General features: G+C 34.9%; 1 protein-coding gene across 7 annotated transcripts in view; it reads right to left on the bottom strand.

The window, feature by feature from the left end:
- LOC131666690 (receptor-type tyrosine-protein phosphatase kappa) overlaps window positions 1-18988 on the bottom strand; it is a 116527-nt gene that overhangs the window by 65804 nt on the left and 31735 nt on the right. For 4 of the 7 annotated variants that reach the window (XM_058939537.1, XM_058939539.1, XM_058939536.1 and 1 more), the window contains one exon: window positions 14335-14349. The exons of the other annotated variants lie outside the window; for them this stretch is intronic. In XM_058939537.1, coding sequence (XP_058795520.1) covers window positions 14335-14349 — 15 coding nt within the window. The remainder of the gene's footprint in view (window positions 1-14334; window positions 14350-18988) is intronic. 7 annotated transcript variants of the gene reach the window in all.

The raw sequence follows: 18988 nt of genomic DNA on the forward strand, positions 1-18988 counted from the left end.
AATTCAAAAAAAATCAAAATAAATTTTCCGGTTGTTTTAGGATATCTAAGAGCAAAAAGTAGCATGATAAAAATATGTAATAAGAAGCATCATTTCATAGATTAATAAAACTGAAAGTTAGGAGGGTGCATCAATTTGTAAATTTGGCAATATATTTTTGTAGAACTGACAATATAGTAAAATAAAAGTTATTTTTTTAATTGTATCATGACAACTAGATTTTAATAATTATAAGTTTTCTAGAAGTTATAAACTTTTTGTTATTTCATTAATTGAGTAAATGACACCACTGTAAGAATATTTAGAATATTTAGATTAGTTTTAGTTAATAAAAAGTTGTGCAAATACAAGTAAGCAGTTTGTAAAATGTGAGTTAATAAATCGAGGTGACAAGAAACTTATGTCCTGGAGCGTAGATTATTATTCTATCGGATGATAAAGTGTCCAGATCAAATTGAGAAGGCTTGTATACATTAACAACCATATAATTACAAGCTAACGATGTAAACATTGAAATGAGGATTATCATTCTCGTTGGCTCATTAGCTTGGCTTAATACTCCTTCCAGGTGCGCAGCCAACGGTAACAACAAGATGGAGTTTTTCAGAATTTTTAAGGATGCGCAAAGTGTTTATACTCGTTAAGTGAGAAAAAAAAGGATAATGGATTCGCTTGTAAGAGGCTTGGAGCTGCTGAGAAAATTTCATTCTTGCGAAAGACTGTTATATTAAGTGTTGAGAGAAAGTGAGTTACTCAATTTACGCGCAAAAACATTTTTATATTCTTCAATCAAAAACTTGCAAAATGTTATGGAACAATATGTTGAATTACTATTGTATTTGTTCAGCTACAAATTTATGCTATCTTGATCAAGAAAATAAAAAAAAATACTTGCTCAGTTGATGCAGGCTTTCGTTACCTATACTTTTTTCAGTTTCAAATTTTTGCAATATTACATTTTGTATTTGCAATAAAAAAACATCAATAAAAAGGGAAAAAATGACTTTAATTGGTCGTCGGTCCGAAATCAATGAGGTTTTTTTTAGAAAGCATTAATAAGTTTTGAATAAGATTTAATCATTAATTATCTTTTTATATTATTACTGAGAATTCGTATAAAAAATGCCACTGTTTATCTGAAATGTGCTTAATGTGAAATTAATTCCTACATTTTATTTTTAAAATGATTTTATTTAGTTTCAAGTAAAAATATGAATGGATATTGTGCTTATAAGTTTTCACAACTTATTATAAGGAAGTTAACATTTTAGATTTTTAGAAGTAACTATACTGTTTGAGTTGGAAATGAGGTGTCTAAAAGTAAAGCGCACCTTCACAGACAAATAAATTTTTATTACAATAAGATATAGCGGGCCGCTGCGAAAAACACTCGTAACTAATTGTCACTGTCCAGAACACAATTTCATTTCCTTTTTTTGCGAACGGAAACGATTTTACCTGTCGGAGTTTTAGACCGTCTACCCCGGTAGGCCTCAAGCACCAGGCCAGGCGCCTCTTTCCCCTACTACTTTTGGTAACGCTAACGGCGGATGCTCCACCTTTTGGGTCTCCCGCGTTCTCATTCTCTTCCGGAATTGTAGATCAACGCTCACTAGACGCCACTGAACAATCGGCGTCCACCGAAGGTCAAATAAAAATCGAGGGCCAAGGTAATCTCATGTCGATTCCACTCTCACAGGCACATCCACACACTTTCTCACATATAGCCACATCGCGTTACAATTGTTTTCATTCAATATTCGCCCTCACACGTCCGCGCTTTCGCACGCACGCGTCGCTGCGCCGTTCGATGAGTGTTTGTAAAAGATTTATGTCCACGTCTGCATCGTAATTTACACAAGTAGGTGGACGAAGATCGAAGGCTATTCGCACATACGGCACGCGCGCGTTGGTCGTTCGTCGAGTCTCGGAACCCGGGCAGTTTATTGTCGCTAATAACCGGCGCACCTGTCGCTGTCTCGGGACCACTTTTTCCATGCCTAATCCGCAGGATCGGAAGTTTTCAATACGTGTAGAAAAAATTTGGGTTTTCCCCAGTTTTTGTTGTTCGCTGCTGCGTGTATAACACACGTGTTTACCTTGTGTCGGACTAGCGTCTCTTATCCTCAACATATACAACAACTTTTATAAATGTTTTGTCTTACAGTTAGAATTTAATTTCGATAAACTATGCACAACAAGCATTTATTACAGACATATATTATTTTTTATATAGTAAGCAAATCTTTTAAATTTAAGATTGCTTTTTTCGTTGGACCTTGTTAAACTTACTTAAGTTTTCTGTATATGGCAGTGTCTCTCAACATAGTCATGCTGAAAAATCTGATGTCTAGATACGGGATAGAATGTTCGTACATTAATTTTTTTTATAATTTATCTGGTGATAGCAAATTTGTAATATGGTGCATACAAATAATTTTCTTGCCAGATTCACTCTCAGCAATTCCATCAAGCGTCTGCTTACTTCCAAACGCGAGTTTGCATTTCTAAAAGAAAACCGACAAACCTTACTGATATTAATACATAATTTATGACTGTTGATTTCAAAATCTGTATATAATATAGAAATTAGATGAAATTAGGTTTTTTTTCTAATTCACAATACATTTCAAAGATTGAAATAATCTACATGATTCATGTGTAAGTTAAGAAAGAATTACTGTGACAGGTGTGGTGGACATACCTGTGACAATATAAATGTTTTTCACTAGCTTAGTGAAAAATAGTTATTACTGAATTGATCTTTTGATATTGTATTATCACAAAATAAAAGTATTTTAAATCAATAATTATGTGGTATTGCAATATGATAACTATTATTATAATTTTTTTCTCAGGGATTACTACTTTCATTTTTTCAACATGATTTATTCTCATTGTACAGATCTGGTTTATTTTCTTTGACAAGATTGCTATTACGTATCCATGGCATTTCAAGAACATAGTACACAGAAGGAAATAATTATATAAATTCTAAAATCTTTTCCATAAAGAGTAAATAATTGAAAATGTACTATCGATAAATTTTTATACATGTACATCAAAAAGTTACTGCAGTTTAAAAATATACGTGCAGTAGATAAGAACTATAAAAATCCCGTTTCTAAGACGTATTTTTTATAAAAATACGGCTTATAATAGAAAAAAATCCCATTGATAGTAGTTCTTTATTATACTGTAAAACTCCAATATTTTGGCTGTAAAATTGATGGATCTGTAAAAAAATGGTTTAACTTAAATTTAAACTATGAATCAATTTGAGTTATGTCGTAATTTCAAAACTTTGCATTTTTGATTAAATTAAAATCTAATTGATGTGTTATGCCAGAATATTGATGAGTGCGCGATGAGTACGAATATTGGTTCTCGCGATACACGAGTAGCGACGCGACTCTCGCGTCATAAATATATCTTTAAATTTTCATCGTTCCGGTAATAGCAGCTTACACGCATTACCGCTATTTCAAAAGATCGACTGAGTTACTTTGAAAATACTACTCGGTATGGAATTGATATAGTTACGAATAAACATTTCGTTCATTTCAGCAATCGACAATTAAAAATCTACCTTATCAATGATCTAATATTCGGTGGCAATGTATTCTTTACAGGCAGTAATTGATGGCGACAGATGAAGAATATGCTTACTCTTGCTTTCACCTTTAGCAAGATCAAAGCCACGTGTCGATTGAACCAATAGATTTTTTAAATATCTGGATGAGATGTCGGATATCGATAGACTATCAATTGCAACCAAAGCATTATTTTTTAGGGTAGCTAGGGATGTGATCGTTAGTTGCACTTTTGAGACATCAACATACTGACGAAACCGGAAAATGTGACATAACGTTCTTGGTAAAAATGCGAGTCGATTCGTCGGCATCTCGTTGATGAAATTACTTTTATTTAATGTTTCCGAAGCTGGTAAATTTTCTGAAACTAAGGTTCATGGAAAAGAAGGTTGATGTTTTCATAAAAATTGTAACGAGTATCATACGGATAAGAGACAGCAAAGGAATAACGCGACCAGATATGATATAATATTGATGATGAATGCACGCGCTAATGCTCGACGTGACGGCAACGAAGTCCAGGTGTTCTAATTTTGTTTGAATGGCTTTAAGGCCGTCTCAACTTAAATGTGTTTATTGATGCATGAATCCGCTATCAATCCGGACATTCAACGAAGGTTGCAAATGGAAATCGCTTGGGTGATGATGAACAGCAATGGAAAGCCATTGTACGAGAACATCCCAGGAATGTGTACCTCGACCCGACTCCCAACGAGTTGATAAGAATTTACACGCTGTTCGTTTTTTTGGAAAGATTCTGTGTGGTCCTTTGAATTGTCACTGTGGTTGCCGGAAATGAATGGTTTACTTTACCACCGGGCATGCTTGTACAGGTTCCAGCACGAACTACAAACAGAGACCCAAGTACTTTGAGAATCCTATGAAATTCGATCCAAATAGATATTACATGAAGAACGTAAGTGCTAGTGCATTATTGAATATTGCTTTTAACATGGAACCGTGTGGGTATATTGGAGGTCGGTTTACTGCATTGGAAATAAAAATAATTTTCACTTATTTACCTGGTGAATTTAATTTAGTACCAAATGAAGCAACTTGTTCGCTGTTGACGCACGATAAAACGTCGTTCACTGTCAAACCAGTTAGTGGTTAATTTTTAATGTTCCAGCCTAAAAACTGATACAAAATTTTAATGTCACAGCGAGCGTTTGAACATATAGCACGTGTATATATTGCATGTATTTAATGTATATAGCTTGTAGTTCGGTAGATTACTTCATTGCACAGTCTAGATAACATGTTAAAATTTCGAAAATATTACTATACATAAAAACTAATTCTAGTGTATAGTTCAATATTACACAATGCGAGCTTTTTTATTAATACGTTTATAACCATAGATCACGTAACTAATGTTATAAACATAGTTATAGAATTACTCATAAAAAATTAAGACAAATTTAAATAAAAGAAACATTACGAGTTAAAAACAACAAATTAAAAGTAAAACGAAAATTTCTTCAAAACACTAAAAGAAGCTTTCAATCAACTCGCTACAAAAGAAAATTTTGAAAAAATCATGAAAATAGAGAGATAGAGACAGAGAGACAGAAGAATGCAGTTTGAGTAGAGACAACAAGATACTTATATAGTGTAACTCGCTTTCTCGCCGCGTTACCACAACCAATCGATGCACGAGTTCTCAGCCAGCCGTCGGCGGTAGTACGACGCAGCTTACGGATATTCCCAGCGGACAAAGACGCGTCATAGCACGTACACACAACACGGAAAAAGCACTTCTCGTCTTTTATGTATCCGACGACGCTACACACTTCACAGATATAAACCAACGCAGAATCTTGTGAAAGCTGACGCACGGTGTTGGATTTTTCCAAGCTTGTAATTTTATACCAGCTTACATCGCTAAATCGACTACTGTTGCACGTAATGAAATTTCATTAAAAAATAATATATTTTTGAAAAATTCATCTATCGTCATAACAATCCTTTTCATCAAAGAGCAGGACAAAGAACAAAACAAAGGCCGCAATGACGAGAGCGCAGTGCAATTAAAAAGCACATAAAACTACAGCCAACCAGCGCGCACGTGTTCATAACCGCATCAAAGAGTAAAAGTGCAGTGGCTCGTATAACAATTTCACACTTGTACAAGATGTGCAGTGAAAATGATACCGCGCGGAACGACAGAGCGATATTTCCTACAGAGACGGGAGAAAGAGAATCTGGTGCAGAGGTGCAATAACGAAGAATATATGTGTGTGCATGCGCGCGCACGCGTGTATGTGTGTATGATATCGATGGCAGGGCAAAATATGCTGGCAAAGTATATAAGCCTGGCACATACGTACGGACGAACCGTGCGAAATTAGATTTTTGCCGAGCGTTATAACGGAGGAAATGAGAGCTTGCGCGATGTAAAAAGTGAGTGCTCTGTTGCTGTAATCCAGCAAGATGAAAACTGAGCGAAGGGAATGGCCGGCTGCCACAATGAGTAGCCTATAGATACGAGTATAGATTATATATATTGGGCGACGAGCTAAGCTTTTATATTTTCATTATACTGCAAAAGTTTATTCTTTGCGGGTCACTTTCAAAATCACGAAATAGTTGGAATTTTTTTTTTGCTTCTGAATTATATACTTCGACTTTGATATTTTACTTACGACAGTATTTTTAGAAAAATTTTATTATGGCAAAGATAAGGTCATTTTCAGAATTTTGTGGTAGTACATACTTTTCTCACAGTTTATTAAGGTCGCTTTGTACCTTAAAAATATTTTCTCTTCGATGAATTCCATACAGATACACGCACACGTGTATACGTACATACTTATATAATCAAAATAAAGTATTGTTACTATTCAAACTTTCAAAAAATTTGAAGTGATTTATTTTCATTCCACTACGATATTATCAAATTCAAAACTCATCTATAATTTATTATCAGAAGTGATATAGATGATGTAATTTAACTTTTCCAATACAGTTTATAGGTAATTTTCGTTTATACGTTTTTTTTACTTTTTAGATTATCATTACAGTGTACATTGTTAAACATATACAAAAAAACTATAAATTTCCTTAATTATTGATTATACGTATATATAAAATCCTATGAAGTTTTTTAGTTCAGTAAAATTAAGCCAAAAGTTTTAAAGTAAACTTATTGTCATGTTAAAATTCCTAATTTTATCGAACTTACTTCGACTATCAACGATTAAAATTAAAATCGGAAGGGAAAAAAGTTCAATAACGCTTTTAATACTTTAATCGTCAACACTTTAATAATTCGCGATTTCGAAATTGCAGGAAAGCGCGGAAAGTTAGTAAACTTTGATAATTACTTCGTAGATTACGTCGTTTAAGGATCTCTTTTTTTCTTATCGCTCACTTTTTTCTCTCTCGCACTAGACTTTTGTCGTGTCCGCGCGTTGTACGTCTTATTTTACTTTGTTTTCATCGCTCGGAGCTGCGAAATAATTTCGCCGCGTACTGTCGTATACGCGATCGTTTATTCCGGATAAGCTAACGAGGTTTTAAATGCATTTTCCCCGAGCATTTAAATTTTGAATTTCAATCGCCAGGGGACAGCGTTCCGTTATTGAAACGTCGGTAATGCAAAGTATTAAATTGGATTTCTCATTTTTATTTTAATTTAGCCAAATGAAATTCAATATCATGTGTTGAAAATGTGAAGAGTCTCGGTTTGAATTACACCAACAACAGTGTGTACTTTGTATTCATGATCGTAATACAATATTTAGTCAAAATATTTAAGAGCAAACAAATTTAAGCAATAACTTTTCGATTTAGTGCTTGTGCATTTGAGACTTTTCACAGATTTTGGCTTAAATATCTTTTTTCAGCGGTATATTACAAAGGTAAAAAGAACGAAATAGAAATGAATGTTTATTGGTTCCGAATGCCGTAAACTTTCATGCTTATTATCTTCCGACTTTTAAAACTTGCCAAGACTGCATTTCAATTTTCTAGATAACAGATAATTCACTTATTGAAATATATTACTAGCCATTAAAAGTATTATCAAGTACAAAATCTTTCTAATTATAATTTTCAATCAATGATAAGATTAAATATCAATATTTACGTTAATTTTTGGTATTGTAAATCATTCATAAACTGTTAATGTTTTTAACGACCGATGAAGTTTCTCATTTCGACTAGTAAATAATTGTCTATACAGCTTCAGAACTGATTTCCTCTTTGAACTCTACAATAATGAATAGAATACCATATAACGTTTATGAAATTCCGCAATACAACACGATAACACATTTTGTAGACAGTTTACTATGACTGCTTAAGCTTGATAAAGTAACATTCTAGCAGCTGTTAATCAAATTAAATTCAAAACTGAAATCTTTCAAACTAAATAAGGAGTGACAAATCTAATATAATTTTCGAGAAGGCTGCTATGTACGAAGGACTCTACAAAATAAAGCACGTACGTACACACACACACACACATATACACACACGTCGCTCGGTAGAGACAGACAGCCTCTTGGCCTATAATTGAATAGCGCCAGGGCGGCGACGACGACGACGGCGCATCTAAAACTGAATCTTCCTTGACCCAATTGCCCTTCGCTCTCTTTTTCCGCACGAGAAGAATGCGCGCATCCTTTTTCGTACACGCGATCGATATACAGGACGTGTGTGTTCCAAGAGATGCATTCGTTCCGCGCCCTAGCGAACTGCAACTTTTTTTATTTTCATAGATCAACACACCGGAGTGGTAAACTTGACGGGTAACTTCTTTTTATTGGCAGGAAGGATATTTACTTACGTTCGCTTAACAGAGCGCGAGAGCAAGTTTTGTGTGCACTTACTTGCAACAAAAATAAACGAGAGGAAATTGTAAGTGTTTGTTAATAGTGCTAAAACGTCGTTAAAACTTTATTCCTTTTACTTATTCTCTTTGTTTCCGAAAGAAATGCAATTGTGAATATTCGTGCGCGATCAACTCAAACATAATGAAATTTACAATTTGTATTATGCTGCTTAGGTATTACATATTGATGTAATCTATTCTTGAGATAAGAATTTAATCATTATAAAATTAATGTTAATATTCAAATGACAAAAAATTATTGAAAATTTGAATTTATTAAAATCTCTTTAAAGTTATTTTCGCTTGAAAACTTTTTTATAGTTCTGTAATGTTTCACCCATTTTATTTTTTATGGAAAATCATTTATTAATTACAAAATTTACTCATCTCTAATAATTGTATCCATGAAAAAAATATTGTAATAAAGACAATAACTGAATTTCATTTAAAAATAATTGCACAAGTACATGATACGCATTATTGCCCTATTTTTATTCGAGTTTCCGTCATATTGTGAATAATTAATATATTCTAACTTTAAGATTAGATTAAATTACCAGCCGATTAAAAAAGTTGCAAATTATCATACGTAATTGTAGAAATTGTAGATTTTGTTTTCTTTATTCAAACGACTTTATTTTCAACAAACAGAATAAATAGAAAATAAATGAAGCCTTGTCGTCATTTTTAGTAACTCGAACAAAATCAAAACAAACAGAAAATAAAATACTGACTCGATAACACTCAAAATTTACGATCAATTTGTATGTGATTCAATTAAGCTCCAATGAGAAACTGATAATCGATAATGGAATGTTCATTTCAATAGATGATTCGTGTATAATAATAATCAAGTAGATAAAATACTTCAACGTTAGTGATTAATACCGCATGACTAAATAAGCAAAAATAAATAAATAAATAAATAAACAATTAGGCAGAACTAAATCAAGTCGTTGATTTTACTTTTACATGCTTTCGTTATTACTATAAGTCACTTAATTCAAGTAGGTAAAGTCGTTCGCGCCTTAATGCCAAAAAAAATCTAAGGTTGAAGTTGTCGCACGGGAGAATTGTACCTTATCATCAAGAGCTAGATGATAAGACCGTTGTTGTCGGAGAGAAAGGCGTCTCTTGAAATGCCGTAAATTTTTACGCACGAATGAATAAGCTGAGCATTCACCGAGGTTATCGGTGAACCTCGAGAGATTGTTCACGTCTGATAGCTGGGAGATCTTCTAGCGGTTAGGACCCTACGTTGCGGCCGTAGTAACCCAGGTTCGCATTCTGGGCACGGCAATGTGCGCGAACACATTGTCACGGTGGTGTTTTTCTTATCTTTATCATTAGGTTTTCACCATTTTTTGCAAGTTCTACTGTTATACTAATTCCAAAATTATAATTTTTTTCAAATATTTCTTTCTTATCGTTTGAGCGTATAATTATAAAATCGTGAAAAGTACGATTCGATTTATTATTTCTATTTTTCATTTAATTCACACAATCATGAAATTAAAATCATGCATAGGATCCGTAAGACACATTACATACGTAATTCAAATTTTAATTAATCTGCTAACAAAAGCACATGCAAATTAAATATAAAAATATACATATCGACCAATAATAACATATGAATTAATATATCTATTTATCTCTGTAATATTGCAAAATTATCGCAATTCAAAACGCTCACCTAAAAACAGCAAATTTACTCAGTTCGCAATTGTACGAAATAAATGTACGAAAACAAATGGATAAAGGGTATGAAAAAAGTTTTCATAACTTCCAACTGAAAAATCAAGCAAATGTGTAATTACATTTCATTAATTCGTCAAATTATCATGGCACTGTAGCAAAAATGCGCATTTAAAAAAATTAAAATTAATCTACATTAAACAACGCTCGTTTAATTCCGCTTGCTTAAAACTTGTACTCTCTTTGAATTTGGTTCTTGGCCGACAATTCGGCCAAGAACAACATAGAAAAATATAGTAGCACAAACGACCGAGGTGACGTCATAAAATATGAAGACACACGACGACGACAAAACAGAAAGACAAAGAAAGTGGAAGATGAGGACGTAAGCTGCTGGACAGCTCGAGCTTGGGGAGGCTTAACTCAGTGATATTTAATATCCTTTTCCTCGCTTTCTCTTACGACAGCGGGAGACAGAGTTTAGCTTCCGGTGATCCATAGTAAATCGGAGCTGAGCATTAGTACTCGACTTTTTCTGTAGCGTAATATATGGCCACGACAAATTAATTACAATATCCACGAAGGGACAAGTTCAACTTGATGCATTGCTCGTCTCTACAAAGTAGACGTAGTGTAGATCATGAATATCAAGTAAGTACATAAAATATAGGCAGCAGTGAAAGTTTTTATTTAAAATAAACTCGTTGAGAGTCTGTGGTTCATAAAACGTGTGTTATTATAGACATAAATCATCATAGCTATTCTTATAACGGAGACAGCAAATATCAACAGTAATCAGTCATACGTTTAAACACAACGACCACGAAACCTTGTACCTTATAAATTTCGAGCCATATTTCAATAGTGTACATAATTTTGAGGCTTTACTAAATGAAACATCTGCTTCATAATTATTTGTACATATACTAGTATATTAAAAGCTGTTGAAATTTCATTACCAATAAACGCTTTTGCATCTTCATATCTTATCATTAAATTATCAAAGTAGAAAATCGATCGTTCGAGCCTTATAAATGATTTTACGCTGCGCAAAAAAAAAGATCCGGATGACGTCTTAATACAGAAATTTGTTTGGCTCTGACGTCAATGTGGGGATAAACTGATAAACTAGGGGATATGCGTATAACGCGTATCATCAACATCTGACCAAATACAAGTCAATTGTGGTCGATCCAATTGATATTTTGTACTATTATGACAGTACATCAATTATTATCGCGGTGAATTTCGGTATTCCGCAAGAAAACGATGAGAGCCTATTCAAATCGTAAAATCTAGAGACCAATAAATTGCGCCTGGACCGCGTTCTATGTCTACATATGATTCATCGAGCAAACGATAGAAAGTGGCATTTATCGGATGTCATTTATCAAGCAGATACTCTCTCAGAAATATCATTGCTCTTTCTATCCCGCTATTTTGAAAGGCAAGCACATTAGTGCGCCACAAAAGAAATGCATTTGTTACCGAGGTGCTTGCTTGCTCGGCAAAAGCACCCTTTCAGACTTTAGTTTGGCGGATTGGCAATGCTTTCCTCGCTGAGAATGTAATAAGCATATTGTTGTGTGCCCCGAAAATCTCGATTCGTAACAATAGAGCGCTGCTGTAATGACATGACGATTTCAAGGACACTTAATAGCGTACTCATTTGGCAACGGATGCTCAATTTCTTTTGAGCGTACAACGCGAGGAAGGGCCGAGTTTCTCAACGCTACACGATATCAGCGTCATTGCAAGTGAATATGCGCGATTCGCGCAGGGGGAGAGCAAGCAGCCAATGATATATTGATCGGAATGGAGTTATTATCCGTTTGTGTCTGCGTATATATAGCATCCGGTTATTTCACTGATCGGCGATGAGGAGAGCAATTTTATCACCCGTGCAACCTTTTAGCCCCGATTGAGTTTCGATATGTACGTTGCGTGTGCTTTGAAGACGATGCTTCACGGAAACGTACATTAATGGCACGAGGGAACAATCAATTGCGATTATTTATTGTATTTTCATTAGCCGCGCTTCATTCATTGAACTGTGGGGTTTGAAAATTAATTGACGAGAAGACAAGTAAAAATGAATAATTGTGTACTAGGAATATGTACGTTTGCAATCGAGTTTGAAAACTTCATAAAAATATATTATAGTCTTCTAATTTTTATGTAATATAAAACTCAATCTGTCAATAAAGTCAGCTCAAAGTAGTTTCAGCAATAAGGACAGGTAAAATTACTACAATCTCAATCCCCTCGTATTCTAAAAATTATTGAATATGTGCGGTTATTGAATGTTAAGCTTAAACGCAAAATCTTACGATACCTGTCCTAAGGCCAAGGCTTTTTATAGTATTTTCTGAATTTCGATAGGTTACTTTGTTTTCTGTCAAAAATTAGAATCTCAGAAATTAACGAACTTCAATTGACAATGATTCATTACAAATTTTTAAAAATCAAAATTTTGTCGATATTATATTGTTTATTGATATCTCAAGAACACGCATATAATTGTTGAAATTGCAATATTAAAGTTCGTGAATATGTAAAATCAACTCATTTATTTTCGTGCCGAAAAATTATCCAAAATCGTAAACTACACAAATGAGTTCCCATTCAGTTTGAGCATTTTTTTCGTGCACACGAAAGCATCTTCATTAAGAAATCCGTGAATAAAAATGAACTGTGTCTGGAGAAAGACATAAAGACAGAACGGCGCGTCGTGACGCCCCGAAAATGAAGGGATCGATAATGGAGCTACAGGAACAACATCGACACTGATGGAAGGAAGCAAGCGAGTGAGATAGGAAATACAATTATCAGCCAATCAACGCGACCCACGCAAAGTCGGCCTAATTGTAATCCCTTCCTTCTACCAGAACCGCCACGGCGGAACCTGCCAAGTCTTTCTCTTAGCCATCAACTCCGCGCTTCCGGACGACCCGCAACGTTCTTTATTTTCTTACAATCACGTTTGCTATATTCTCTTTTTTCTTTCATATAACATTAAAAGAATTTTAGTAATGGAAAACATATTTTGTTTATATTTGATATAACCATAAAATCTATTAAAAAATCATGAAATTTACCCTGCAGTGAAGCTCTTTGAAGTATGAGTTTCGCGAATTTTTTCCCCTTCATAAATCAAATGTTCGCACAGCTCGGTTTTCAAATACTAGTACTTGATATTCGACAAATAAAAGCATGAAAAGGTTTCGTACGAGATCAAAATTGTACCCCTTACAATGCGATTGAAAAACCAAAAGCTATAGTCAAACCGGATAAAAGAGGGTAAACTTTTTTCGTTAAATACTTAATTTCTATTACACCAAGTAAACAAAATTTTTATTATTAGCGTTACTAAAATAACCTACAATACATAGATTTACTTTTTATTTATAAAAAATATATCAGGAAAAAAGCATAATTCACTGAAACGCGATAGAAGAAGATAACACTGAGCAACAACGCGAAATTGTCATCGCGGGACGAGAAAAAACTTGTTTTCCCAAGCTCAAAACTTAATTATGAAAGTAAAAAGAGCTTTTCAGGCATCAGTTAAAAAAGGGCTTTGACTACTTTTAGAAATAGTTGTACGGTCGTTATGTTCAGGGTCGGCTGACGTCATGCACGTGTCGTTCGTCGAAAATATTGTTGTATTTTCGAATGCGCACAGCTATTATCTGTCTCCCGGTCGGTGCCGACGAACTTTATGAGATTACGTCTGAAAAACGTTTTCAATGGTTTTCATTTCTTCGTTATTTGGTCTACTATTTTTCTGAATGGACCGACATAAATCTAACACGGACAATGCACGCTTCAATTCATTCTTCATACTAATACCGTTTTTGAGGATATTCTTTCGCATTTTTAATCTTGTTAATTGTATATACGAAGCTACATAATTTTCAATAGTTGTTTATTTGTTGTCAGCCACATTTGCGTTCTACAACTAATACATTATTATAAATTTTTTAGTTAGTTATGAGAGTTAATTTGTAAAAGAGGATTTTCTAAATTAAGCACAAATAGATACTAAGCTATAAAGGCAGTTTTCTGTCCCAACTACTAAACTATTCACACACATCGATTACTCGCTAACCTGAATTTTATAATTGATTTTAAGACTGTTGTCATCATAACAGTATGTCTTGTATCGCGGCATGAGTACAAGTCACTGTACGCCTCGTAACTTACCATCTTTACGAGGATCTGTAATAGGAAAGATAAATGTTATTAAATCTGCCGATAACTCCTCTTTATCTACAGGTTCTTTTAGTAAATATTTTTTTTCAATGATATATACAGGTAAAATATTTTCCATTCTATAGCATTGTTGCTCTGTAGAATAGAAAGAAAGTTTCTCTTATTCAGTTTTGAACACTTGCGATGTTATAAAAAGTGATGAAATAAAGTAAAAGAAAAACTACGTTCTTAAACTTAAATGTGAGAAAGGTTAAAAGAGAATTTTTAAATACATTTTAGAAAAGCATTCCAACGTTTGATGATTATTAAAATTCGTCTTTTTGACGAACCATTGATGGCGTTTTCCATCCATTTGATAATTAAACTCAATTTTTTTGCAAAAAAACCGACCGTGTAATTCAATTTTCAGGAAGCGACGTTACGACAACCGCGCGCAACTGTGATCCAGGTCTGCAATTGAAATGCATGTCGTGAAAATCGATACGAGAGAAAAAAGAGATCCAGGAAGGAATGGGAAAAAGATTTGAAAGCTGGATTTCACGGAAAAAGGGTTTGGAACAAATGCACGAGTCGATATTTTTTTGTTGACGATTCGTTTAAATTTATAGAGGAAAAACGAATGAGTCGCTTTTTGCATATTTTGTATCACTTCTTTTTATTAGAAATGCAATGAAATATATTTGAAAAATGAACTGTGAAAATAGTGAAGACTAATTTATTAATTATCTTATCGCCATATACTTCTACTCAAACAAATATAATGATCATATTTCGAAGATTTTTCAATTCATTTCAGAAAGAAAATTTTCAATGGAAATAATTAATCTTTCGTTAGATTTTATACAACTTGATATATAACTCTTCACCAAATAATATATTACAAAATACTACAATTCAGAGCTCTTACGTATGCACTGTTTCTTCTTAATTGAAAAAAGCACTTGATACCTTTGACAACCCTATTCAATAAAGAAAATTGCGAGGTGAACCACTCATTTGAACAAGGTTTCCCCAAAAAGGGTTGATCTTGCACTCAAGCGAAATTCAAGCTTTAGATCGTAGACCAAGGAGAGGGACAGAGAGAGATAACTCAGCCACAGTATTTGAAGTATTTCAGTTGGTGCCCCTCTCTAAAGAACCGCAGAGACGCGTGTACCTAGACATCAAGAATTTCGATCCTTTTGCTGTGCCGCTTGCACCAGAAATTAGTGGTCGACTCGCAAAGTCTTAATTACTTGAATGAACATCTTTGCTATTTACTGAAACGTTGATTCCGAATACCATATGTTTCAATTATTTACTGTGCATTAGATAGAACCAATTCAGTCGGAAATATAATGCTTTATTTGCCATGAAAAAGAGAAGTTTACCGAGCATTTTATCGATTCAGATATAGCATCATCAACGCACGCATTGATTTCACGGGCAAAGCACAAAGACCTATGAAACTATAGCCTATGATTGGGGGTGTTAATGGCACTACTGTGCTTTGGCTTTCGCAGGAAGCGAAGCATCCGCAAATTGCGGTAACTTTAGCACGAATATTTCAGGATTTTGAATGTTTTTTATATGACAAAATCATTTGTTTTATTAATATTACATATAATGAAAAAGTACGAGGAAAATTTTTTTTTTCTACATTACCTCCTGAAGGAAAAAATGCTATTCCAACATGACTAAGCGCAAAAGACCATCAATATTTCAAGCAGACAACCCTCCTACAGCATAATATCAAAGGCACTAGATTGCCGATTTCACGCACTCAGACGGTTAATTATCCATCCATAGGCTACGGAACAAAACACGATAAAAAAATGCGCTAGGCGCAATTTCCGTGGCGTCGGAAGTTCTAGTAGTGCAGCGACACGACAGGTCAGCCACCTTTTCGAAGTCGCCGCGGAGCAGCGTCAAGGGGAGAAATCAATGGTTATACATTTTTTATGTCTGTGAAGCTAAGATATGCCCCTCTGCCACACACGCACAGATACACACATACACAGAAATGCTTTTGATATCTCTACTTTTTTTCATTGTTTCCATTGCTGCACTTTACGGTCTCGAGGGATATTTTTACTTGGAATAAAAGTTCACTTCTAGAGTGGTTTGAAATTATTGATTACGTATATGAAAAAAGCTAATAAGCATTATGACGTAGTACAATTATGGATTTTCACAAATATCCAATTTTACAATCGAATTCGTATTATTGAACAATATATTTCCCAACATAGATAAACCTAAATATCCTCCGATAAAAAAAAGAAAAAACAAGCAGACTACATTTACGCGTCCAACAAGATAAAATGATCGATGCTTAAAAGTACTAAAAATGACGCGTGGCGATTGATAAACTTAAAAATAGGCCATATGAAAAATCACAAGGGGAAGAAAAAAGTAAGATATAGGCAGAGAAAACAGGAAGTTGGCAATTTCTCAAAAGGTACTTTATCGGCTGTGTACGTGGCACACACCTTCTCGTTCGGTTATACAACGACGAAGATGTGTACAGCCACTTTAACGCGCTCGGCACGCGAGCCTATGCTACTACTATGGATATGCATCGCGATAATACGCCGAAGTTCTCTTATACACGTCATTTTCTCCTGTTTTCTGTCTTTCATAGAAAGAGCTTTGATAAATTTCCAATACGACAGTGTGACTTGAAAGCATGGTTGACTAACTTTGTTTTTTTTTCTTTTTTTTTGCGCTGCAGTTGGTATTGATTAAGTGCATTTCATTACTCGTTGACGTTTCACTAATTGTCGCACTGCGCACTTACGCGGGACCGTAACGAGCGTAAGCACCGTTAATGTATAATGAAGGTTATTTCCGGAACAGGGAATAAACACCGAGAGAGCCATTGAATCAAAATGTCGTTCTAGAGCGTGCTACGCGTTTTTAGACACGCAATTTTCAGATACTTCGTTCGGAAGCATCGTAATTTATGGGAAAATTGTACTGTGCTAGTCTTAGATTATTAAGCACCTGTGAATATATCTATAGGTATGTCTATCAAAAATATGATTTATCACGATACAGAAGCTGAAGAAATCGATTATCGACAGTAATCAATCAACGTATACGCGCGCTGCCGACTGGCTGTTGAGCAATACAAGCCTGTGCATATTTTTGACCAGCAAAGCAAAAATGTTGATGCGAAGCCAGGCAAACAGAGTATCCCTTATCGACAAGGCGGATAGCGCTTTGAAAATAGCCATACTCTCAAAAAATAACCGAATTAACTAGGTTGAACATTCCATTCCCAACACTGCGCCTGGCTTCTAATTAAAATTGCGAATGACGTAATGGCAAACAAAGAGAAAATATAGGTCTTTCCTCTCCTTTTTTTTCAACGCGCGCGTATATCACATGGTTTTATCAGTGACGCAAGCTTGAGATAACGAGCACTCGCCTGAAGGTAAACGTATGTGTGCCATAAGCAAATGTATTTGTGGCGAAAGAGCGCGTGAATATGTAGGGAGACGAAAGGCACAATGTAACCAAGTAGTCAGGCGGGGGGTGGCGCACGTACACTCGGACATAAAAAGCGTTTTTACAGCGCTGACAAATGGAGCTGAAATGGCTGCTAGGGTGAGGATGAATCGACCTCAAAATTTAATGTCCCGCGCGCGATAGATATCCGCAGGATTTCATTTGTTTTCAATGATAATGAAGCCACGATAAATGGTTGTAGATTAATCGTACGTATTCATTTTTCATAATAATGCGCATCATTAAGTAAGAAGCGAGCTGAGATAAGTTATTTGAGAGTCCGTGTCACTCATTGTCACCTTCCAGACGAAATCTTATGTTTCATTCAATGAGCAATTGCAACTTGAAATGTGCGGCTGACACACTTTCGTACAATCCAGCAATCAACGCAACACCGACAGCAGTGGCGACCGCGCGCAAGATCGGGAAGAGCTCCAAAAGCACATAATTAACCGCGCGAATATTCTCGGCTGAGTCGTTTTCGTTGTATGCGAGCGTTAAGGAAGAAGCCAAGCGAATTCAATAATTTCCGAAGCGGTGGGCCGCCCCTACGGAAATTGCCAGATAGCGCCTCCGAGACGGAGATATGTCTGTTTATCTTCCCATAATAACGGCGCGGTTTGTAATGACACGTGGGTTTACGCTCTCGTCTACGTTGCCGACAAACAAACTGACGCGCAAACTTTTCACGCGCAAAGTGATAATTATACGCGCGCATTTAAGGGCCGTGTGATATTCACGCTTTTGTAAGATAATCGATAAACTAATTATACCATCACGTAGTTCGTAAAAGAAGCAACAACTTTTTCCTCTGTTATTTGTTAGTTCGTCCTCCAAAAACCTTTTGAAAACAATAAAATAAGTTTTCGACGCTAGATTCTAGCACCCAGATCAGAGTTGCGGTAAAATCGTAAAGAAACGTGTTCATAAAACAACAATGCGTAGACCAGTTAATAGTTTGTGAGATGAGCTAACGCCATTCACAATACAATCTAGGATAAATCAATGATTTAAGTAATGACATATAAAAAACTGTTTCGGCCTACGGCTACTGACTCACTGCCAAAAACCAACAGGTACCACAGGTACTCTCACTCTCATTGTTTACCGCAGGTGGCTTAGTTGATTGTATCGGATCAAATTAATTAGCATC

Source organism: Phymastichus coffea, unplaced genomic scaffold (genome assembly GCF_024137745.1).
Source record: "Phymastichus coffea isolate CEN01 unplaced genomic scaffold, Cenicafe_Pcof_1.1 PCOF00060, whole genome shotgun sequence".
Classification (NCBI taxonomy): domain Eukaryota; kingdom Metazoa; phylum Arthropoda; class Insecta; order Hymenoptera; family Eulophidae; genus Phymastichus; species Phymastichus coffea.